The 26,601-nt window shown below is 39.8% G+C and overlaps 1 protein-coding gene across 2 annotated transcripts in view; it reads right to left on the bottom strand.

Annotated features, from left to right (window-relative positions):
- The window catches only part of LOC148022150 (nucleolar protein), a 106,740-nt gene that overhangs the window by 62,446 nt on the left and 17,693 nt on the right, over positions 1–26,601 (bottom strand). Inside the window, exons 1-2 of one of the 2 annotated variants that reach the window (XM_087697791.1) lie at positions 5,438–5,519; positions 4,176–4,341 (exon numbers count right to left, since the gene is read on the bottom strand). In XM_087697791.1, coding sequence (XP_087553917.1) covers positions 4,176–4,341; positions 5,438–5,467 — 196 coding nt within the window. In that variant the 5' untranslated portion in view covers positions 5,468–5,519. Of the gene's footprint in view, positions 1–4,175; positions 4,342–5,437; positions 5,520–26,601 lie in introns of those variants that run through there. The other variant, XM_087697790.1, reaches the window with a different exon arrangement.

Genomic DNA, 26,601 nt, shown 5'->3' on the forward strand with positions numbered 1-26,601 from the left:
CCTCCTACAAGACATCACCAAAAATATGGTCGGAGCTTCAAATGTTGTGCGAGGCACCTTCCCCGCCCATGTTGTGACCCTTTATGGACAGCTTCAACAGATGAAGTTTCAGCCAAAGGATACCATTCACTCAATTTTGCTCCGTTTTACACAAGTACAGTACCAACTTCAACAGTGCAGCCTGTCCTTCCAAAGACACATCTCATGGAAACGATACTCTACAAGCTTCCCTGAGAGTTTGATGGAGTGGCTGATGCCCTACGAGCGCAACCTCCTCTACACATGTGAGCTTTTCTTTTGCAGTGTTCTTTTGTTTTCTTTCTCTTATGTCTTGTGTTCAGCAATTTATTTCAGCAATTGTCTATGCTTCCATTGTTCCACCACTTCTGACACAAGTAATGCTGCCACAGAGTACATAGGGGAGATGGAGCCTAAAATGGAGCCACACGATAATCACGTTGGCCAGTAACTAAAAGGGTTAGAAATATAGATTGATCTAGCTGAAAATGACCTGATCATAATATAGTAGTAATGTGCCTAATGCTACATCAATATAATGCCCACACAACCCATTATACGTACTATACTAACAATCACATCCACTAATGTGAGAATGATAGCATTAGCACTGCATCCTTAAGGGGTGATTATACAAGGAAAACACCCTTCCACTACAGATATGGAAGAGCTTGCATATCAACTATCCTAACCAATAGACTGACAACCATTAGTCATTTTGTCAACTCACAAGTGAGTCTAGGCATATGTTTTAGTGGATTGGGTATTGTAGTGTTTTCTAGGTATTTGTATTGGTCATTTTTATGGTGATTTAGGCATTTATTGCGTAGCCGGTCTGATCGCCTATGTGGCATGCTTTTGGCCCATTTATTCGGCTCCCTTCAAATTCTTGTCATTCATCATCTGCAAATTCCAATGCATGCCTTGTTGGAGAGAGGGAGCTAGTGTCAATGCCCATGTAGCTAGTGACTCACTGTTGTACACAATTGCCTTGTGCTTGGTATATGGATTCCATTTCCCAAGCATATCTCTGAGTTCTCCCTTTGTAATGTTCTTTTGTTTTCTTATGCTTTCTCTGTTCTCTCATGTTGTGCAATCTATTACAGCAATCTTCTACGCTTCTCTCGTTGCACCCACTTCTTACATGGTATCATACATTTGTGTTCATGCACTGGGTGCCGTTTTCCACTATGGACAATCTGCCCTCACAGTTTTCTAGTGCCAATCTCCTTTCATCCATCTGCCGCAGCTTGGGCGACCAGTTTCTAGGACTTTTCAGCCTTCACTTCTCTACATTTTCATGTCGCTGCCTACATTTTCTGATTTCCTGCATTATTTTATTCTAGCAATTGCATTTAATCCTTATCTGTCTACTCCTTGCTCTGCAGCATTTTGTGCTCGCATAGGCTGGGCACGTGTGTTTTCAGCCTCTGTCCATGGTTGATGGCTGTTGTCATTTCAATTCACCCACACTTTGCAGACATTTTATGATCAGCTTCCATTGCCAATGTGTTTGAACTCATACTTTTTGTGCAGTCTATCTGTGCTTGGCTGTACTCTCTCTCTACATTCTTTATCCTCTCCGAACAACTCCTCCCTGATGTTCTAGTGATGACAAATTGCACGGCCCTAATTACTTAACTTGGAGTGCTGTTATGAAAGCATGGCTTATGTAGAAGCGATTGTAGTATGTTGTTTCAAGACCTATTGAGCATCCTCAATATCCCCCTCCTCTTCCCAATAATTGGGACCAAGATAACTATGAGGAAGTTGTGCTTACATGGGATTCCTATGATGCACATGCATATTTTGCTCTTCTCCAATGTATCTCTAAAGAGATTTTACCAACAATCACCTCCTACAAGATAACTTTAGCAATATGGGCAAAAGCTTCAAAGGTTGTACAAGGCTCCCTCAACCACCCGTGCAATTACCCTCTATGGACAGCTCCAACATATGAAGTTTCAACCAAAGGATACTATCCAAACATTCTTGGTTTGTGTTACACAAGTACAAAATTAGCTTTGTAACATCCAGTCCACCCTTCCAAAGGCTCATCTTGTGGAGACTATGCTCTACAAGCTCCCTCCGAAGTTTGATGGAGCAGCCAACGCTTTGTGAGCCCAAACATCCTCGACAATAGTAATCTTTACACACATGTCCTCCATGTTGTTGGAGCATGAGGTATCTTTGTGGTTACAAGAGAGGCTTCCATCTCGATATGGTGGCACCAATGAGGTATTTGCAGCTTTGGAGAGGAGTGACATGAAGAAGTCGAAGGTTTAGAGTTATCACTGTCGTAAGAAGGGACATTTGCACAAGCATTGCAAAGAGTCAACGACTTCTAGAAAGAAGAAGAAGAAGAATAAGTATGATACAAACTGCTCATCCAAGTCATCCTTCTCCTCTAACTCCAATCCTCTAACCAAGGCCAAGGCACGGAAGAGATCATATTCTTAAAATTCAAGGGAAGGGGGTGGGGGGTGGGGGGGAAGGGGGGGCTACTTTCTATTACAAGTAATGCAATCATCAATCATGACTCTCCTGTGCTAGAGAGGAAGCATGAGAGGGTAGTGAGGCATGGTTGAGCTGCATCTATACAGATATACCAATGCACAAGTTGCAAAGAGGTACTTCCTTGACTTATCTAATGAAATCTCAAAGGTTTTGAGATCCTAGAGCTAGAATTGATATCCAAGTTCATGATGGTTTGACAGGGAGCATGCTCAAAGGCATTTTTGATAGGATGGTCATGTATACTATTGCGAGGCATTGTTGACAAACACAAAGAGCTATTATGGTTCTTCTCCATTTTCAAGTTTTGGTACAATTGGCATCAACTTTAGATTCTCTCCAAGACACATTGGTGGTGGCTTGATCACCCACTATTTGGGCATCCATGGCCCTATTCAAGTGGTCTTTGTTGTATGGACTATGATAGGCCATTCTCATTGTATCATTGTATTGCATCAAATCACCCATAATCTAAGAGAAGATATTAGCAATTTTGTCAACCTGTGAGGAGTTTGGGTATGGGTTTCAATGGATTAGGCATTGTTATGTTTTCTTGGTATTTTTAATTGGTCATTTTTATGGTGATTTAGCCATTTATTGTTGGCCAACATGATCGCCGGTATCGCATGTTTTTGGCCTATCTATTCAGCTCGCTCCTCCACAATCTTGTCCTTCAACTTCTACAAATTCTAGTGCATGCCCTCTTGGAGAATGGAAACTAGTGCCAGTGCACATGCAACCAATGACTCGTTGTTGTATGCAACTATCTCGTGTTTGGTATATCATAACACCCTTCTACACTTCCATCGTTGCACTACTTCTGACAAAAATCGCCTACTCATACAATAACAATGTGCCTAATATGCTAACAATCACATCCACTAATGTGAGAATGATATCATAAAAGCACAACCTTGAGTTACTATAGTACTGCATCCTTAAGGTGTGTTTACACAAGGAAAACACACTTCCACTACACATATGGAAGAGCTTGCATATCAGCTATCCCTATCTCTCAAATTACGTTTGCCTTCTTATGGCTTTCAGCAATTTGTTATTCCCATCCTATGAGATTGAGAGTTTCTGCTGGATCATTTTCGTAGATGTACTTCTACATCCTTTGCACTCTCTAGAGCCTTCATAACTTGGATCCATTATAAGCGACTATCTTTGGCAATAACACTTTTACTCAAAATATCCCTACACCAACCGATCTCCAACAGTTTCTTGATACAATCTTCTCAACAATTTAAGTTTTTATGGCTGCACTCATGAAAACTATTTAGATATTTGCATATTCATATGTACTGCAATAGCTTTCCACCCAATGCAGATTGTTGTGCTACACAAAAGCATAGGTATTTGACATAAAGACCAAGCACATTCCATGAATTCCAATGCTAGTAACTACATTGATTAAGAATTCAAGCAATATTAGGGGCCTTGGAAGCACTTACAAACCAAAATGTCTATCGTGATATTTGACAAACAAACCATTTCCTCGACCAAAATAAACTTATAGATAAAACATTGACAATGTGAACATTTCATATACAAGCCATGTAACTCTAAGCCTAACATAGAGTCAAGATACCATAAAGCATAGATTTCACAAGAAGCAGAAGTAAGAAGTTCTTACAGACCTAATTGAATGATCAAGATTGGTTTTCTAGGATCATGATGTAGAAAGCTCCATTTCATCCTTTGCACAAAAGAGCATCTTGCTAAATGTCTCGACAATGTAATCAAATAAAGAGCTCGTTTCACATGATATCGATATGATAAGTAGTCTTTCTGAAGGAAACAACTCTGTGAAATCATTTTACCAAAAAACTTAGTATCCCACCTTCCATAAATATTCCATTAAAAAGGCCAAAAATGCTAAAAACACATCAGAGTAGTGATTATGATTAGAAATATTGTCAAGAAAACAAATGCAAAGAAACATGGATACTAAAATCAACCCACAAAAGGCTAAGGTTCCATACCATAATGAGGTGAGTCATACAAGAAATACAAATCACAAGATTGCATAAGCAATCACTTTTCAAAACAAGCAAACAACTGAATCTTATGTACAAAAAATTTAATCAACAACTGCTTTACATAATGATCTCACTCCACTAGTACATTTGTTGCATAACATCATAACACAAGGACTTCAAAATATTGAGCATTCAGCAATGTCATCATCCATTCAAGGTTCCTTCTATAGCTCAACTCATGCGTTGGACGAGAAATGAAAACTCAAAGTTGAGTGGTATGTTTTCGCAAGAAAGTTGAAACATGTTTGAGCTTCCACTCGTATCAATTTGTACAGGTTCATCCTTCATCTTGCATCAAGGGAAAGAGACAGAAGAAGAGCAAGAAAATCCACAAGGGGCCAGCTCCAAAAGCACAAAGGACAAATTATCACAGTCAAATGACCCTAAACAGGCACACAAGCCATGGTCACCAATATGCAACAAGTTAATAAGGTCAAGAAGAAGGCTCTTATGGTTTCCAAAAGGAAGAAACATATGCCTTACTCTCCCAATTAAGTATTTCTCTACAAGCTATTATGATTTTGCAACTTCTAGTTTATTGTCTCACTTCATGGGAAACATTCCCGCAATGAACAAGTTCAATAGGTAGTTTCTTTGCACTTAGCAAACCTAGTATATTTTAAGTTTGTAGGGAAAGGATTTTATCAAGTAATTATAGGCACACAACTAGTAAAAGATTGTGTTTTTTCTGTTAGAAATGGTGCAACAATGGAAGCATAGACAAGTGCTGAAATAAACTGCTTAACACAAAAACACTACAAAGAAAGAGAACTCAAAGATGTTCTCAAGAAATGGAATCCATTTACCAAACACCAAACAATCATGTACGACAATGAGTCACTGGCTGCATGGGCACTTACACCAGCTCTCCTCTCCAACGAGAAGTCCATATGATGAATGATGATGAGTGACTGAGGAAGAGAAGGAGGAGCCCCACTATAACTAGGTAATAAATATGCCAAATGAAACAGTTTGTCAGCTAGCAATAAAGATTGGCATTAAATGCCAAAAAACACATGAAATGACCACAACAAAAATGCCTCAAATAAAGATAATGTGTCCAACCCTAACAAGCATGCACAAACTCACATATGAGCTGATTATCCTGTTAATACACTGAAACCAACCTTTCTCCTCAAATAGGGTCGTAAATAACCTGATTAAGCACTATTTACAGCAATTAACAAATTCAAAAAACTGAAATGCACACTTTACCATATAATCCTGAACATTGGACGCCCTATTGATCCCAAAACTGGAGCCCCTTGCAGTATTTATTTAACTTATTGAAAAAGAAGTTGATGTACAATGGGATTCTCCCAATCCCTTTCAGTATTCCAATTCCCATTGCTGTCCAAAATGACCAGCAAGTCTTCAATCTGATTTGCCCCTTGATTAGGGCAGTCAATTGGCCTTCACTTGCTTTGACAAAGATGGAAAATGCCAGAAATTCATTGATTTGCCAGTCCCTCCACCTAAATTTGATTGAAAACACCTTCGGCCCTATTGAATCCAAGTCTTGAAGCTTCCAATTTCTAGACCTAATTTCTGCTGCAGATAAGGATTTACAACAGAGAAATCTGAAATTTCTCAGCCTCTGGTGATCTCAATGCTGTAATCTTTGGAGCAAGGCTATAGAAAGGCTGGGAGATGAGAGAGAATGCTAAGGAGAGAGAAAATTTAGACTTTCTTTGCGAAGAACTGAAGAAAATCTGTCATTTACTACTACTGCACTATCTCAACAGCTTGTAAATGCAAAGAACTGAAGAAAATAAGTCATTTACTGTTGTTGCTCTATCTCAACAACCTGTAGATGTTGTCACCTAATGTTGATTGGTCTTCTCCTACCCTAGCTGCCTCAGAAGGTCCTCCAATGGTTGCAAATCAGACCAGCAGCATCTCCTCCTCTTATCTTGTAGGCTGAATACACTCAAATGCCTCTCTCCAGCCTCTAAAGACATTTTTCAGTCTTGCATGGGCATTTCTGACAAGTGGCAACCTTCTCAAATGGTTTTTCCAGTATTATCCATGATTAAATATTACTTTTCAGCCTCTAAATACTGAAAATTTATCTCATAATTATTTCGATGCCCTGAAATATAATCTAGCAAGCCAATAATTAAATTGGCTAGGCAACTTCCATTCCCAAGTGTCTCCACGCTATCTTTGACTATCAAATTGGCGTTAAGTAACATTAAATGCCACTTTTCTAGTGTCACCAACTAACACTTATGGCCAAACAAATGACCTAGGCCAACAACTAGCACAAGATACCACCAAGTACATGTGCGGCACAACTTATAGCAACTCTTGCCTTTAACATCCCATGATTTTCTCAAGTCCTGGGCTCATAAATTTACTCTAGTCCCAAATACACCTTATATGTGCAACAGTGAGGTTTTAAAAATACATGTCCTCATGGCACACCATCTCTCAAATCATGGGTGATTTTTACAATGATACTGCCTTTGTGTTGGTCATCAATGTCTCGCAATAGCATATAGGACCGTTCTATCAAAAAAGCCTTTGAGCATATGTGACCATGGATTGCCTGCCTTTGGCCAAACTCCCAAAGTGTCTTCTCATGTGAGCACAAAACCAAGAGCCAATCCTGCTCACTATCAAATACAAGCCCATCATGAGCTTGGATATCAATCCCAACTCCAAGGTTTTAGCTTGCCAAACTTTGGTCAATGCGTAAGGGACGACTCTCTCTAAAACCTATGCACCTACATACCTATATAGATGAGGCTCAACTGCCCTATCTCACCACCTTCTCACACTCCTTTGGCACCGAAAAGTTATGAGGGATGACCATATCACTAGGACTAGAAAGCAATAGAGGAAGGACCACCAAGCCCTTCCTACCATATGAAAAAGTGGATTCCTTCTGCTCCTTCGATATCTCCTTAGCCAAAGGATCTGAGTCGAAGTCTCATGAAGAGGATGACGCGTCAAAGGAGTCCACATCCTGCTTCAACTTCTCCTTCTTCTGTAAGGCTCCTAGCTCCTTGCAATCCTTCCGCAAATGTCCCTTCTTGCCACAACAATAACGCCACGCCTTCGACTTCTACTTCTTATCACCCGTCTCTGAAGCTATAAAGGTCTCACTAGAATCTCCATAATGAGACCAAAACCTCCCTTGTAAACACAAAGATGCCCCATGTTCAAGCAATATCAAGGACATATATGTGAGGCTCACAAGTGTAGATGATGTCTGCGCACGCAAGCATTCACCACTCCATCAAACTCCAACGGAAGCTTAGTCCATGTAACTTATCATTTGTAGAAGTGCGCAAAGGAGCCGTATGGAAAGAATAAGAATAGAAGATAGAAGGTATGAAGAGAAAGAAGATAGCCAACCAAACAACACAACCTGCACAAAAATAGAGTTCACAAGCGGTATTCCCAAGCTGAGCACAAAAACCCAAACCTATCAACACCAAAATCTACAAGTAAATAGTCGGAAGATGTTGCCCAACAGTGCACAAGTATTAAATGCTGAAAACACAGGAAATCTGACTTTAAAAAACAGCAGGTGACAGCAGAATAGGGGCGCAACCTGAAAACGCAGAGCTTGGGAGGGCTGACCTCAGCTGTGTTGAGTGTAAAGGCTCTTTACGCTCTCCCATGTATATATTACTTCACACACGTGAACTCATCCTAGCATGTGTAAGTTGACCGTACCCTAAGTATAAATACAATCTTTCATTCTGTGTACCACACTAGTACACACACCTATCTGTCGACTCACTCTCACACTATCTCACTTTTCAATACTATTTAGTTCAATTTAGTACTATTGAGCACCTCGACTAATGTGCCTGCTCTCTCTCTCTCTCTCTCTCTCTCTCTCTCTCTCTCTCTCTCTCTCTCTCTCTGTGTGCTTTCGCTTCTACTCTACAAACTGGTATCAAAGCAACACGGTGCAAGGCAGCAATCACTCAGACAGTGCAGTCATCATTGAGACCAATGGACTAGACGGGCTGTTGAGGAGCAAGCAATAATAATAGTTGAGCAGTCGACAGCTTTGTGACAAGCGAACGGCCCAAGCGACACGCAGGCAACCAACTCAAGTGTCAAACAGTAGGTCAACCGGTAGGTCAAATAGAATCTACTTGCGACCAAGACCAACGATAGGAAACGATTGGAGGCGCAGGACCAGCAACAAGAAACGATTGGAGGCGTGCGTGTCAGACTGACTGCCAATGAGAGCACGTGAAAGGTTAAGGATGCTCGGGACTAACAACGCGGAAGGCCAAGAGGCGTGCATGGCTTGCAGGTCAACAGTCCCCCTGCAAATTTGAAAATTTTTCAGTTTTTCTTATTTCTCCCCTTCTGGGCATTCACACGCACAAGCACAGATCATAAATCTGCGCAAATTTTCTCCTCAAAATTTGGGACTTTTCCCTGATTTGGTGCCAGACACATGTTTTAGTGATTCTTGATCCATAAATCGCTGACATTGAGTGCACGGATCTCAAAAATTTTGGGGATTTTCACATGCAGGTGAAATTTTTGCTTGTTTGAGCCAATTTCCTGGAAACTGTGCATTCTTGGACCCTGAAATTTGGGGCTTTTGCAGAATTCGAGAAATTTCTGCAACACTAACCCGTACCTGATGCTTGGGAAGATGTATTGATGCAATTGGAACAAATTCAATGCAAAAATTTTGGGACTTTTCACATTGGCGATGTATTTTGAGTCGATTTGAGACTGGATAGTGACACTGCTGAGTGGGAGTTTTTAGAGCTTTGGATGCTTCAAATGTCAAAAAAGGGCAGCTTCTCTTAGTATATGTATTAATGAATATTCACTATGCAATAAAACAGTGGTAAATACAGCATTTGGATATTATGGTGATGTATCACTGAAGTGAGAGATGCCTTTAATGCAAATATATCAATGTTGAAGATGGTTGGCAGTGCATCTACATCTAACACAAAGAATCTCTTTGAGATTCATACATTTGATGGCAACGGTTTTGATCTTTGGAAAGATCGTATGCAAGGTATACTCTTTCTGAAGGATTCTAATGATGCTTTAGGAGAACATAAGCCTGTTACTTTGTCAGATGAGGATTGGGCTAAAATGAATAAAAAGGCCATTACTTACATTAAAATGGCCATCACAAAATGATATCTTGGTTGATATAAAGGGGCTTGATACTACCTATGTAGTTTGGGAGAAACTCAAGGCTACTTATGAGAATACACTCCTATCAATTAGATACATCTCATGTGGAAGTTGGTCAACTTGAAGCTTGATGAGTCTAAGCCTGCCTCAAAACATTTGAATACTTTCACTAGTATTTTGAGTCAGTTACAGGATGCAGGTTTGCTAGCTTTTGATCCTAAATTGAGGCTATCTTCTTGCTCATGACCTTGCCCGATTCATGGGAAGCATTGGTTATGTCATTGAGCAATAACCCCAACTTGACATTTGATGGTGTGTATGGTTCTATTCTAAATGAAAAGATTAGACGTAAGGCAAGTGAGAAAAATAGTGGATCAGCCTATAATGTAAGAGGAAGAACTAAAAAAAGACCTAATACTGCAAATAAAAACAAAAATCGCATCAAAAGCAAGGAAAAACAGCAAGATGTAACTTCTTAGCAATGTAGTCGCAAAGGGCATAAAAAACCGGATTGCAAGTACTTTAAAAAGGAACAAAAAAGCAAGAAGCAAGATAATACAAAAGGCAAAAAGAATGACAAGGATGGCAACTCTACCGCTAAAGAGACAGAAAAGGTAAATGTGGTATCTAGTGTTGTTGCTGAGAAAATAGAATAGGATAAAGGTACTGATTTGCTGGTTGCATTTTCAAATCCACTTGCTATCGCAATGGAGGACATGTATATCACTAAAACAGATGTGATAGATGCTTTGTTGTCAACTCATGATGGTTTCTCACAATCGTGGATTGTTGACAACAGTGCTTCATTTCATGTAACTCCATCTCTGAAGTGTTTTTCCACTTATGCAGAAGGTAAACTTGGAAAATTCTACCTTTGCAACAATCAAGTATGTGATATTGAAGGAATGGGCACCATACACCTAGCTTTAGAAAATGGTCAAGAATTGATTCTTCATGATGTTAGGTATGTACCTGGCATCAAGAAGAGCTTGCTTTCTATTGGGCACCTAGACAACAAAGGTTACTTCACTACTTTTGGTGGTGGAATGTGGAAAATACAAAAAGGATCTATGCTAGTCACTAGAGGTGGTAAAAAGGGAGCTCTGTATTATCTCTACTGCAAGGCACTTCTTGGAAAGTTTATTGCAGTTGTTGAAGTACAATCACACATGGAGTTATGATACAAGCATCTTGGACACATGAGCCAAAAGGTTTTGCAAGCACTTTCTTCACTTAAAAGAGTTTATGTGAAAAACTCAAAGCTTGAATTCTGTGATGATTGTGTTCTTAGTAAACATGTAAAGAGTCTATATTCTCATGGAGCCTCTAAGAAGGCATGTATCTTAGATTTAGTCCATTCTGATGTATGCACCATGCCAATAAAAACTGATAGTGGTTTCCATTATTTTGTCTTTTATTGATGTCCATTCTAGAAAGCTAGGGTTTACACCTTCACCAATACTTCTTGGGAAATACATTAGCCCCAAATTCAATGCCGGCTAGCTGGTCTCTTTAGTCCTTCCAAAATACACTAATTTTAACTTTGAAATTTTAAGTCTCAAGCCTTCAAATACGGGCATACTTCTTGAGGTGGCTGTCAAACCCTAATTTTTGCTCTCAATTAGAGTTTACACCAGAGATTCACCAAAATCTCCACCTCCAATGCCTAGATTGCTATAAATCTTGGAGTAAAGCTCAAAAAAGTCTAGAGAAAGAGAGAGAATGTTGTAGAGAGAGAGAGAGAGAGAGAGAGAATTCAAAGATTTATTACAAGAATTTGGTGAAATTGAGCTACTGTCCCAATTTTCCAGCCCCAAATCGATCCGCCAACGGCAAAGGGAGCATCAAAGGTTATAATCTTCAGGAGAAAGTTCATCAGCCGTGATCATCAGTTTCCCCTACTTAGGAATATGCAACCACCTTCACCAAAAGAGTCTCCAATGGCTGAGAAATGGCCCCAAAAGCAAGTAGCAATAGCCCAATCTTTCTTCCCAACAACTCCAAAATGCAAAAACGAGATTTTCTTCTTCCTTCAACCGCAATTCAACTTTCCCAAACTTGCATGGGCAAGTTTCCTTCCAAACTAAATTTCCAACATTATACCATCCATTAAATTAATTTTCAAAATATAAATTCTGAACATTAATTTAATAATTATTTCTATGCCCACAAAAATGATCTTACTAACCAACAGTTAAATTGGCTAGGCCAATTTATCACCCAAGTGATCTTCAACACTCATTAGTCCAAGACTAGCATTTACTAATTAATTAATATCAATTTCCTAGTATCGCCACTCACACTAATGTCTAATTAAATGTTCTAGGCCGACTTCTGATACCCAACCTAGTATCTCTCACGCATAACTTATTACAACTTTTCACTTTGGCACCAATTGATATCTCCGAGTCTTGGGTCCCACACTATGAAAAATTTAACTTGCACCTCACATGTGCAAGTCACATTTGTTGTCACAAGCATATGAAATTTTATTGCTATACTTAGCATTTAATTAAAAGTTAATCGAATGTGCTCATGTGACTTGAACATGTGAGGTGCAACTAAATTATTTCACTGTGAGACCTAAGACCTTGAAAAATATGTTGGTGCTAAAGGTAAAATTTGTAATAACTTATGCCTAACAGATACTAGGTGATACCCGGTGTCAGATTCTAGCCTAAACAAATTCCTTGGTTACTAATGTCAATGGTGATATTAGAGACTAGGCACTAATTAACTAATGACGATCTAAGAGCTAATAATTATTCAAGGATACTTGGAAAATAAATTTAGCTAGCCAATTTTATAATTGGCTAGTAAAACTACTTTTTTGGACACTAGAATAATTATTTTTAAAAGAATTTGGACACAAAAATACTTTAAATTTAAATTTAACGAGCTGAATAATGTTGAAAAATGAGATTAAAACCTGCCCATGCAAGTATAAGACGTTTTTGAGACTAGGAGAGAGAGAGAGAGGATTATTCCAACCTTATGGAAGCTGTGAGAGACAAAGAGAAGAATGTCATAAGATCTACAACAGGCCATTTCCAACTAGCAAGAGACTCTCAGGGAGCTACTAACATGCCTTAAAGAGACTATAACAATGGATGACAACAGTTTGAGGGCTATTTTAGCCAAACAACATCATATTCAATATGTTCCATCGGTGGAGATAGCTTTCATGGCTGTCTAGATAAAGCAGCAGCTGATTTCTTCCATTTTTTTGCAATGCAAATCTGAATATTCTCTCTTCAACATTCTCTCTCATTCTCCAACCATTTCTCGACTCCACGCAGCATTTTCCAACAATTTGAGTCATCAAAGGAAGAGATTTCTCTATTGTAAAATCTAAGTCACGATAAAAATTAGGATTTAATAGCCACCTCAAGATACGTGCTCAGCACTGAGAGCCTAGTGCTTGAATCCCAACAACTAAAATTGAGAAATTTCAAGGAGATTCAATAGGCAAACCAACAAATATCAGAGGTTGATTTTGTCTTTCAAGGAGGAAGGGAAAGGCTAGTCCACCAAGTAGCAAATTGGTTTGAAGACTTACTAGTCAATTTTGACAACAAAAGGCAATTGGATTAGCAAAGGGGATTAAAACATCTCTGTAATACTTCATCCAAATGCAATAAAAATAAAAAAATGCCAAAAGAGGTGCTAATTTTGGAGCCAACAATTGTCCATTGTCCAAGATGAAAGTGGTAAAATGTGCATTTCAATTTATGTGAATTAATTACTTGCTATAATTACTATCAAATCAAGTTATTACCACCCTATCCAAGGAGAAAGGCCGGTTTCATTTACACATTTGATTAACAATTGCAAATCATCAAAATTTCACATCTTGGTGAAAGACAAACGGCCATTAATGTCCATCGAGACATTAGTAACTAGGCCTTAATTAATTAATTAATTAACCACAATTCAAGGGCTAATAAATGCTCAAGAATACTTGAGTGACAAATAAGCCTAGCCAATTCAATTGTTAGCTAGTAAAGTTAATTTTCTAAGCAATAATTAATAATTAAATTAAATTTCAAAAAATATATTTTGACAATTAATTCAATTGGGTTGAAATTGCTTAAAAATGCAATCAGAAGACTATCACTTGGCAAAATCTTCCCATGCAAGTGAGGAATAAACTATATCAGGTTATTAGAACCTCAATCTAGCATGGTGGAGATCAACCCAACCATTGGAGACTATCAAAGACCTGACCCTAGGCTAATCTAGAGGCCACTGGAGGCAAGTGATAGGCCTTCTAGGCTGTCTATAGGCAAGTGACAACAATTTTGGGGCCCACAAGGGCAAATCATTAACTGTGGGGATCAATTGATGGTGGGCTATAATCAATCAGCCACTTACAGCAAGGCAACATTAAATCTCAATCAATTTTGGCAATGAAATTCTGCAATTTCTCTCTCTCTAGCTTCCTCTTCATTCTCTCAACCAATTCATAGCTTTCCTCAAAAGATAGCCAAATTCAAACCTAAGAGGGTGCAACTAAAAAATTTCTGCTAGTAAACCCTAATTTACAGCAAAAATTAGGATTTACCAACCATCTTGGAAAGAGTGCTCAAAATTAGGGCCTAGTACGTGAAATTCAACAACTAAAATATGGGAATTTCAAAGAATTTCAAGAGGCCAATCAGGCAACACTAAGGTTAGGGCAGAATTTCTCTTCCAAGGAGCAAATTGAAGGCCAAATCCCCAAGCAAGCCAAGGGGAAAATTGGTTTGAAGGCATGCTAGTTGCTATAGACAGTAAAATGTATTGAAAATTGAAGGAGATCAGGCTAAATCCCAATGTATTTCAACCTTTAACATACAACTTAAAGAAATACTACAACACACACCAATTTTGGAGCCAACCAATGTCGAATGTCCAAGATTAAGTGTTAACATTTGCATTTTTCAAATTATGTGAGTTTAATTGCTTACTATAACTACTATTAAATCTATTAGTAGTGCAATCAGCTTATGAGTGAGACTAGGATATGCCAAGCAATATAGTTTTTTCTTTGTCATTTTGGTAATCATTTTAGCATTTTACGTTGGCCAACCTGATCACTTTCTTCGCATTATATTATCCTATATATTCGGGCTTCTCCTCAACATTCAAGCATTCATCACTTGTAGATCCAACACATGCCCTATTGGAGAGAGGGAGCCGAAGCCAATGCCCACTTAGCCAATGAATCACTCTTGCACACCACTGTCTTGTCTTTGGTATATGGATTCCATTTCTTGAGCACATCTCTGAGTTCTCCTTATAGTGTTCTTGTGTTTTCTCTTTCCTCACTTTTCTATCTTGTATTCAATAATTTATTTCAGCATTCTTTCATGCTTCCATTGTTGCATCCAATCCTAACATAGTATTAGATTTCAAGATCTACGCTCTTATTGCTGTTTTTCTGTTGATTACTAATCCTTATTATTTGCTAAACAACTAGGGACCAATTTAGGGATTTTTTAGGTGTTAGATCCTTGTGCTTTGCTGCTGCAGCTGTCACAAGACTGTTACAACTATTACCTTTTTGTTGATTTCTTTATTACATATTTTATTTGGTTTTTCTTTTTGGAAGGATCTCTCTTGAAATCTAAATGCTTGAGTTGCATGGCCAGTTTGTGAAACGGACAGGAATGTCTAGTGAGTCAAGACTGGACAGTTAAGGTCCAGTATAAGTCTGGAAGAGACTGATGGCATTGTAGATTGACAAGCCTGGAAGAAGCTTGTGAAAGTGTATATGGACAAGTGTGTTGAAGAACTAGCCTAGAAGAGACTAGTTCAAAGTGAAGATGGACAAATCTTCAAGAGATTAGTCCATGTGGGGTCATCAATGGAAATTCACTTTCAGTTGAGCTACATTACAAATTTGGATGTAGCTATAGTCTGTAAAGATGGTCAGAAGACTAGTGGGATGCAATGGAAGCAACTCCTAAAATTTAGGAAGTTACTATTTTTGGACCTTAGAATCTGTTCGCGTCATTATCTTCGTTTTTGTACGAGGATTAATCCTCTGGTCTGTGCCGAGGTCAAATTTTGAACCAAGGATGGAGAATTTTAGACCGAAAGGTTTAAACAAGAAAATTGTTACATGTATGCCATGTGTCACAATTTGGGCATAAATTCCCAAAAGAGAGAGAGAGGGCAACACAAAAACGAGTTTCAATGCATAGGGGGCTCATTTTTGTGAAAGGGAGATGGATTGCTGCAAATGGAGAGCTCTTGAGAGCTGGTCTACCTTGTCTATGATGCACAAAAGGCTGAGCTTGCTTCCTACTCTCTCTTTCTCTCCCTGACAGTATGGTTATGCTACTGAATCAAGGGCCTTTCTTCTGATTCAGGTACAGCTGTGTGGGAATATGTTGTTTTTGCATGAGGCAAGAGCCTCCTTTCTCCAGGAACAAGAGCAGTTGTATGCTGTCCCAGCAGGGACAGGTGAGGGTGGTAACCTCACCAAGTGTCTGAAACAGCACTGAATCAGTACTGTTTTTGGACTGTTCGGAGGTTAATTCAGAGCCCAATTGATGTCAGAGTCAAAGGGGCACTTGGCCCAAATGATGCAGGACAGTGCAGGGAGCAATATGAACTGAAAACAAGTTTCAGAACAGGTCTGAACCAGTAATTACAGTGGGCTGAACAGTACAGGGAACAGTATGAGTTGTAAACAGGTTTCAGAACAGGTCTGAACCAGTAAATACAGCAGGTTGAAATGGTCAATTCTGCACTCCAACTAGAAGATTCAAACTTGGGCAGAGTTTCCCCTCCTGATCAACTTGATTCGGGTCACTAATTGTACTGTTATGCTGTCAAATTTCACCCAGAATAGGTGAAAGACAGCCCATTGTACTTTCTCTTTTTAAAAATAAAGAAATACCGCAAGGGGTGCCTAACTTAGGGGCCAACAGGGTGTATGTATTGCAACAAGAGCATTCTAGCTTCCTGTATGACTTCTTGATTCTGTATCTTTAAGTTCAGGTAAAGTGGGCGACTGTTAAATTGGGTGAAAGCATTTATGTATTTTGGTTGTACACTATTGCCCTTTCTAGTGAACAGGCCGGTTTCATGGTTCCATTGCCGGGATCGAATCAAGTTTTTCCCTAAAGAGTGAGACAGGGTTTGTCTGGGTGTAAGACACAGAATTGTGCATTATGGCTGATAGAAAGGAAGACACCAGAGAGGAAGCGTCTGCATCACAAGAGATCCCTGTTGTTCATGAGGTGGGAGAGTCTTCTAGACCTCCACAGTTTGTTACTCCTGTTATGGTTGAGCCACAAGTTCTTAAGGCTTCTTCTATGGATGAAGACACTTTCAAGACTCAGTTAGTTACTGCTGTGAGTATGTTTACTAAAGTGATGCAGAATCCAAGGTTTTTGGCATTTTTGCAGCCCTTCCTTCCTTTACAGCAAGTTGGGAAATCTGCAAAGATTTCGGATCCAGTAGAGGTCCAGGATAAGGCTAAGCATGCTGCAAATTCAGTGGAAACACCAAGATAGCTTGCGGAGTCAATGGAGACTCCAAGATTGGTTCGGACTGTCCAGGAATAGGTGGCAGAAACACTAGTTACACAGGCATTGCCAATTCAGCTCGCCACTTTACAGCAGCCAAATGTTGGCCTTAATGGACAGGGAAACAGTTTTCAGGCTTTACCACAGGTTTTCCCACCGACCTCTGTACATCCTGGGTACTTTGGAGGTGGATCTGTATTTCAAAGTATGGCTGGTTATGCACCTGGAAACCACATTTATGTACCAGGAACAGTGTTTGGGGTTACACAGGGTTTTATGCCAAACCCCATGTATGGCAATATAGGCATGCAGCCTGGATTTCAGGGAGTTCAGGGCAGTTTTGGCATGCCACAGGGCACTTTTGGTATGGCTGGTTATCAAAATCAGCAAGCAAGTATTGTGTCTACAAGCCCTGTAGTCAGTGGTCCGGCAACTCCTATGCCACCTGTTAGTGTTCCTATGTTACAAGCATATCCTACGGATCCCTTGATGGCTCATGAGAAGCCAAAGCCATACAAGGAAGGTGGTGCAGCCGTACAATTTGACATCTTTCGAGGGTTTGAAGATAGGACTAAGGCACTCTCTTTCTTACAGCAGTTTGATGCCGCATTTGCAAGAGGGAACTTTCCACAGCCTCCTAAGGTCCGGAAAGCTGCCACTTTTCTTAAGGACAATGCTAGTCAGTGGTGGAGTACACTGTTGATGCAAGGACAGGCTCCTGCCGCTTGGACTTACTTTAAGCAAGTATTTGCTTTTGCTTGGTTGACCAATGAATTTGAGATTGATGTTATGTCAGCTTGGCACAATTTGGATACATCTAAATGCAAGGATCTGGAAGACTATGACAAGAAGTTTTGGGAGGCTTTACTCCCAGTCACTTCTTACAAGGTTGTGCCATTGACTGAGCAAATAGAGAAATATTGCTGTGGGCTGCCCAAGGAACTCCGGAATTATTGTACAAAGACAAAGGTCACCACTTTGACTCAGTTAATTGAGAATGCTACCACAGGAAATGCATTATTGTTGGGACAATCGAGTGGTTTTGGGGGCAGCATTAAACAGGACAAATCTGAAAAATTTTCAGCAAAGAAGCCATTTGGTAAACATGTTTCTCAGATTTCTCAAAGCACAGGTAAATCTTGGCAGTTCAAGAAGAAGCCAGCCAAGTCCTTTGGACAGCAGTCAAAGGACCAGAAGAAACCTTTTGTGCGCAAGTCTCTTGAAGAGAGAAAGGCTTTAATGGCTGAGAGGAAGTGCTTTATCTGTGAGCAGACTGGTCATATTGCGTCTAATTGTCTGAACAAGAATAAGAGATCAACTGATGATGATAAAGAGGACAAGAAAGGAAAGAAGCCCAAACCTTCAGCAGGTTTAGTGCCAGATATGCTGGGAGACAAGCCACACTCAGATGCTAATGAGCTCTGCAGAGCTTGGGGTAAAGTTAGGAATCAACATGTACTCATTTTCTTTGATCCTGGAGCTAAGGCAAACTTTATCTCACCAGAGTTGGCTTCTACTTTGGGCATCAGAGCAAATGAGATGGGCTACACAACAGAGGCAGGGTTGGCATGTCCTAGCCACTCAGAGTCTGTGACACCCATTCTTGGAAAGTTGCATCTTCATGTACAGTCTTATGTTGATGCAGAAGAATTTTATATCATGCCACTTGAAGGCTATGATGTCTTGTTGGGAATTCCATGGATGTTCAAAAAGCATGGTGTGATGGATGCCTTTAACAAGACACTGACTTTGGAACATAGGGGAAAGACTCATGTGCTTGATGTGAAGCTTAAAGGAGAGTCTGTACCTGATGTATCGGCTTCTGCTATTACATCTGTAATAAAGAATCATCTTTCTGCGTACTTGATTTTTGCACATGATGTCAAGGATAATGATGAGTCAAATTTTTCTATGTTAGATAGAGACAGGTCTGCTTTCTTGTCTCAGTTCAGTGATTGTTTTTCTGACTCATTACCATCACAGTTGCCACCAGAGAGGTCTGAGGATCATGCAATAGATTTGGTGCCAGGCAGCAGCCCACCAAACAGACCTCCGTATAGGGTTAGTGCAGCCCAACAAAAAGAGATATTGAGCCAGGTGCATGAGCTGTTGGAAAAGGGGCTGATTCAACCAAGTTCATCTCCTTTTTACTCACCAGTGCTCTTAGTGCAAAAGAAGGATGGCTCTTGGCGCATGTGCATAGATTATCGAGCGTTGAACAAGAGAACCATCAAGAACAGGTTCCCCATTCCAAGGATTGACGACATCCTTGACCGTTTGGAAGGAGCGTCAATTTTCAGGAGGATAGATTTGAAGAGTGGATACCACCAGATCAAGATTAAGCGAGAGGATGTCCATAAGACTACATTTAGGACCACGTTTGGTCTCTATGAGTTCTTGGTAATGCCGTTTGGACTTACTAAATGCTCCTGCTACATTTAATCGAATGATGGACAGGATTTTTCATCCATACAGGCAGTTTGTTGGTACATTCTTTGATGACATGATTGTCTTTTCAAAGAATGAACAGGAGCATAGAGAACACTTGAAAGCAGTCTTTGATGAGCTTTGCAGTAATAGGTTGCTTATCAATGGCAAGAAGAGTGAGTTCTTCTTGGAAGAAATCCAATTTCTGGGGCACATAGTGTCAAAGGATGGTGTCCGAATGGATCCTGCTAAGGTTGAAGCAATTAGAACATGGCCAGATTTGAAGACTGTCCATGATGTTAGAAGCTTCTTGGGTTTGTGTTCTTACTACAGGAGGTTCATTCGCAATTTTGCAGAGATTGCTTCACCTTTACATGCTTTACAGAAGAAAGGAGTCTCTTTCCAGTGGACACAGAAAGAGATTTCAGCTTTTAATCTTCTTAAAGAAAAGATGACTTCTAGTCCAGTGATCATTCTGCCAGATCTTAGGAAGTCATTTGTTGTCCAGTGTGACGCCTGTGGCAATAGCATTGGTGCAGTGCTAATGCAAGATGGCCGAGTAGTGGCTTATGAAAGCAGAATCTTGCGAGGGCCAAAGAAGACTATGCAAGTCTATGAGAAAGAATTGTTGGCTGTGATTCATGCGCTTTCTTGTTGGAAACACTACCTACTTGGGGCAGATTTTGTTGTCCAAACAGATCATCAGACATTGCGTTATTTCTTAACTCAGACTAAGCTGTCAGAAAAGCATGGGAGGTATGTCACAAGATTGTGACAACTATTACCTTTTTGTTGATTTCTTTATTACATATTTTATTTGGTTTTTCTTTTTGGAAGGATCCCTCTTGAAATCTAAACGCATGAGTTGCATGGCCAGTTTGTGAAACGGACAGGAATGTCTAGTAAGTCAAGACTGGACAGTTAAGGTCCAGTATAAGTCTGGAAGAGACTGATGGCACTGTAGATTGATAAGCCTGGAAGAGACTTGTGAAAGTGTATATGGACAAGTATGTTGAAGAACTAGCCTGGAAGAGACTAGTTCAAAGTGAAGATGGACAAATCTTCAAGAGATTAGTCCATGTGGGTCATCAGTGAAAATTCACTTTCAGTTGAGCTACATTACAAATTTGGATGTAGCTATAGTCTGTAAAGATGGTCAGAAGACTAGTGGGATGCAATGGAAGCAACTCCTAAAATTTAGGAAGTTACTATTTTTGGACCTTAGAATCTGTTCGCGTCATTATCTTCGTTTTTGTACGAGGATTAATCCTCTGGTCTGTGCCGAGGTCAAATTTTGAACCAAGGATGGAGAATTTTAGACCGAAAGGTTTAAACAGGAAAATTGTTACATGTATGCCATGTGTCACAATTTGGGCATAAATTCCCAAAAGAGAGAGAGAGGGCAACACAAAAACGAGTTTCAATGCATAGGGGGCTCATTTTTGTGAAAGGGAGATGGATTGCTGCAAATGGAGAGCTCTTGAGAGCTGGTCTACCTTGTCTATGATGCACAAAAGGCTGAGCTTGCTTCCTACTCTCTCTTTCTCTCCCTGACAGTATAGTTATGCTGCTGAATCAAGGGCCTTTCTTCTGATTCAGGTACAGCTGTGTGGGAATATGTTGTTTTTGCATGAGGCAAGAGCCTCCTTTCTCCAGGAACAAGAGCAGTTGTATGCTGTCCCAGCAGGGACAGGTGAGGGTGGTAACCTCACCAAGTGTCTGAAACAGCACTGAATCAGTACTGTTTTTGGACTGTTCGGAGGTTAATTCAGAGCCCAATTGATGTCAGAGTCAAAGGGGCTGAACCAGTAATTACAGTGGGCTGAACAGTACAAGGAACAGTATGAGTTGTAAACAGGTTTCAGAACAGGTCTGAACCAGTAAATACAGCAGGTTGAAATGGTCAATTCTGCACTCCAACCAGAAGATTCAGACTTGGGCAGAGTTTCCCCTCCTGGTCAACTTGATTCGGATCAGTAATTGTACTGTTATGCTGTCAAATTTCACCCAGAATAGGTGAAAGACAGCCCATTGTACTTTCTCTTTTTAAAAATAAAGAAATACCGCAAGGGGCACCTAACTTAGGGGCCAACAGGGTGTATGTGTTGCAACAGGAGCATTCTAGCTTCCTGTATGACTTCTTGATTCTGTGTCTTTAAGTTCAAGTAAAGTGGGCGACTGTTAAATTGGGTGAAAGCATTTGTGTATTTTGGTTGTACACTACCGCCCTTTCCAATGAACAGGCCGGTTTCAGCAGCCATCATGGACTGCAATTAATGCTATTGCTCCCTATGTTTACTGATTTTCTGCCTTCTTTTACTGCAGATGACTGCATTTAATGCTTCCTTATCTGCATTTTTCATCTGCAGCATTTGCATTTTCAACCTCTTAGGCCCCGAAAAGCTAGGCAACACAAATTTTCACCTCTACCCATCTTCTCTTGGCTGATTCTTTCCATCTTTTTGTAAATTTTGTGATCCATTCCCCTCCACACACTGTGTGTTGTGAACTCCGTTTAGTGCACTTTGCGGTGTGCTTTGACGTTCTCTCTCTCTCTCTCTCTCTCTCTCTCTCTCTCTCTCTCTCTCTCTCTCTCATTGTTTTTCTCTTCCTATCCTCTCCAAACGACTCCCTCCTATTGTTCTACTGATGACAAACTTCACAACCCTGATTACCTAACATGGAATGCTGTTTGAAAGCATGATTTGTGCAAAAGCGGTTATGGTACGTTGTTTCGAGAGCTCTTGAGCATCCTGAGCTTCCCACTCCTCTTCCTCTTGATTGGGACCATGATAACTATAAGGAAGCTGTGCTTACATGAGATTCCTATGATGCTGCGCCTATTTTGCTTTTCTTCGTTCTTCGTTGTATCTCTACAGAAGTTCTTCTGACAGTCGCCTCTTGTAAGGCAACTTCAGCACTATGGGCAAAGCTTCACATGTTGTACGAGGCATCAGCTTCGTTACCTACAATCTACCCTCCTCGAAGCTCATCTTGTGGGAGGTGTGCTCTACAAGCTCCCTCCAGAGTTTGATGGAGTGACCAACACAAGCCCAAGCATCATCACCCATCAGCTTTACCCATATGTCCTCCATGCTGCTTGAGCAAGAGGCATCTTTGCAATTACAAGAGAGACTTCCATCTTAGTATGGCGACTTCAATGAGGCATTTGCAACTTCAAAGAGGGGTGATAGAAAAATGACGTCGAAGGCCAGTGTTATCACTATGGTAAAAAGGGATATTTGCACAAGGCAATGGCAGGATACATACTCCTCTAGCGAGTCTTCTCCCTCCTCCAATTCTAACTCAAATCCTCTAGCCAAGTCAAAGGCTGAGGAGCAAAAAGAGTCACCTTCTTCAAACTGGAGGAACTAAAACAACTTTCTTTTGTTTTTCTTGTATCTTTGGATAGCTCGTCTAACTTGAGCAAAAGCTATATCCGTATCACACACGAACTCATCGACATGAAATATCTCCTCCTTTGTTTTAAGAATAGGTAGTGATACTCGAGAGTGGTTTTCGATATATAGTCTCAAATTATGCTTTACCTATGGAAGTACGAACTGTGTTGTTATAGACATATTCTACCAAAGGTAAATACTTTTCCCATTGTTGGTTAGCTTTGTGGCAATAGCACTTCAACATATCTAATATTGTGAGATTATCTATCTCACTTTTACTCTCTTTGAGGAAGATGAGAAGAAGAAATATTAAGCTTTGCACCCAAATTTTCAAAAAGAACTCGCCAAAAGAGACTTGTGGTTCATGGATCTCTATCAACCAAAATGGATTGTGCTAATCCATGATACTTAAAGATTTGTTGAATAAAATATTCTAGCCATATGTTGAGACTTACTAGTCTTCTTAACTGGAATAAAATAAGCTTATTTGATAAACCTGTCAATAATAGTCTATATGTCATCATTGCCATCTGTTGGTTTTCACAAGCCAAAAATAAAATCCATAGCAATGCTTTCTTATGGTTGGCTTGGAATGGATAATGGTTACAAAAGCCCTATAGGCTTTTGGCAACTAGACTTAAATCTTTTGGCACACAAGACATTCTTTGACAAATTGTTCAATGTCTCGTCAAAGACTTCGCCAAAACAAATACATTTCAAGTGCCCTGATTGTGGCCAAGATACCAAAATGAGCCATATAAAAAGCTGCATGACATTCTTTCATTACTTTAGGCCTAAAATCTTTTTTTGGATAGCAAAGATGGCATACCTCCATCCTTATGCTTTGGTTCTTGTTTATCTGACTTCTGTTGATCAAACATCTTAGTCTTCTTCCTTTGTAGTTCTTCTTTTGAGGCTTTATGAAGCATCCATGGTATATGTAGTCCTTCAACTTCTAGGGCTGCATCTTGGGACGCATCCAAACTATCATGCTTTGTCATCTTGACAACTCGTCATCTATTGGATGTAATCCATGGATAAACTTCCTCGTCTCCATACTGGATGGAACTTCAATAAGAGATGTAAATTTAAAAGAAACAGCTACAAACCTATTGATATATGTTTCAACTGTTGAGACAAGTGCGCAATGGAGGGCAAGATAGAAATGGAACAAAAGCAGTGTTGAGAGTGAGAGAGAGAATTCCAAGATGAGTGTACCAATTGAGTTACAATACACAAAGAATAAAATGTATTTATATATTAGGGTACAAATAAGGGTGTGTTCACACCTGTAGGTTTATACATACGGAGATTAAATGGACTTTACACCCAACAATCTCCCACTTAAAGGCCCGAAGTTGTACCTTTAAGCTAGCCAACTCCTACTAATCTAATGCAATGCTCATGCTGAGTCTTTGCAAGACTCTTAGTGAGAACATCTACAAGGTTATCGTGGGTTTCGACCTTAGTCAATGTAAAAAAACCATCATCCAAGACCTATCAAATGAAGTAGTACCGAATATCTATGTGTTTGGAACGTACATGAAACATGGCATTCTTATCCAAACATACAGCACTCTAGTTATCACAACCAAGCACAAGAGTATATGAAGAAATACCAAAATCCTTGACCAAAAGGCCAAGCCAAATAGATTCCTTAGAAGCTTCTGTGGCTGAAATATATTCAATCTTTGTAGTACTCACTGCTACAATTTTATGCAACCTTGAACACCAAAAAATAGCCCCACCAACCAAAGTAAAAACATATCCACTAGTAGATTTTCTACTGTCAAGGTTCCCCCGGCCATGGCATCACAAAATCCCTACAACTCTAGTGTATCCTTTTCATACCATATTTTTCATGTGTACCGTTTAAGTATCTAAAGATACATTTCACTACTTCCCAATGTGGCTTGCCAAGGTTAGACATGAATCTACAAACAACTCCCACTGCATGAGCAATATCAGGACGAGTTGCAACCATGGCTTATATCAAGGAACCACAAGTTGATGCATAAGATATGCCCTTCATAGTAGTAGCAACTACATCATCTTTTAAGCAATCAACTTTGCTAAGCTTTATATATGGCAGTAAAGGCACACCAAGAGGCTTCGCATCAACCATATTAAATCTGTCAATAAGTACTTTGTTGATATACTTGTCCTGTGAGAGAAACAACAAGTGATGCCCTCTATCTCCTTTAATGCACATGCCCAAAATGTATTCAGCTACTCCTAAATCTTTCATTGAGAAGGCTGAACTCAGTTGCCTTTTAAGAGCATTTAAAGTACTCATGCTTTCTTGCAATCAACACATCATCCATATATAAAACCAACACAATAAGGCTTCCATAATCATCCTTTTTAGTGTATAAGCAGTGATCTACATGACTGCGATTAAATCCATGGTTGAGCATAAAAGTATCACATTTTTTATATCACTTTCTAGGGGCATGTTTCAGCCCATATAAGTTGTGTTGCAGCTTACAACCTAAATACTCTATCCCCGGAATAGCAAAACCTTCGAGCTATTTCATGTACAGCCCTTTATCCAAGTCACCAGGAAGAAAAGCAGTCTTCATATCCATCTAATCCAACTCTAAATCCAAGGATGTAATGAGAGCAAACAAAACAGGGAGCATAGTCATCTTCACCACTGGTGAAAAAAACTCCTGGAAGTCTATGCCTTCCTTCTATGTATAGCCCTTAGCAACCAAGCGTGCCTTGTACTTGGGCTTCCCATCAAAATATTTCACCTTGTAAACCCATTTATTAAGAATGGCATTTCTATCCTTGGGCAAAGGTACAAGCTCCCATGTGCTATTCGCATACAAAGACTTCCTCTCTTCTTGCATAGCGAGCTCCCACTTTCTCTTGTTTTCACATAACTATGTCTCTCTAAATGTCAGAGGCTCACCTTCATCAATCAATAAAATGCAATCTAAAGATAGTTGAAACCTTTGTGGTTACCTCTGACATGTGTAGACCGTCTTACCCAACGATTTGTATTGTTAAGCAATGGGTCTACATATTGAGGTATGTGTTTTCAACATATTCTTCTTCTTGTTCTATTCTATCCTGTGCATCTATTTGTTGTCCATTATCTTCTGACTGTAGCACAATAGGTTGCTGCTCATTTTCAGTATCAAAAGGGACATAATCTTCAGCTAATGGTTGCTGAATGACTGGCTATTCATGCTGAAATTTGACCTTCTTTTTGTCAAGGTCACCATGTGTAGCATTATTCAGCAACTGTGCCTCATTAAATACTACATCTCAACTGCGTACTATCTTCTTGTCTTGAGGAAGCCAAACGCTATTACGCATCTCCCCCTCATCTCCATATCCCATAAAGATGCCCTTGATGGATTTCATGTCTAGTTTAGTCCTCTAAGTTACAAGAACATGCACAAAAGCATCACAACCAAAAACATGCAAACGGTCATATGAAGCAGGTTTGCCAAACCAAACCTCTTCAAGAATGTCATTTTCCAATGCACGATTGGAAGAGTGATTGCATACATGAACTGCAATTTGAAG

The sequence above is a fragment of the Lygodium microphyllum genome, chromosome 17, assembly GCF_053477565.2.
Source record: "Lygodium microphyllum isolate KBCC chromosome 17, Lygodium_microphyllum_v1.1.10, whole genome shotgun sequence".
NCBI classification, from domain to species: domain Eukaryota; kingdom Viridiplantae; phylum Streptophyta; class Polypodiopsida; order Schizaeales; family Lygodiaceae; genus Lygodium; species Lygodium microphyllum.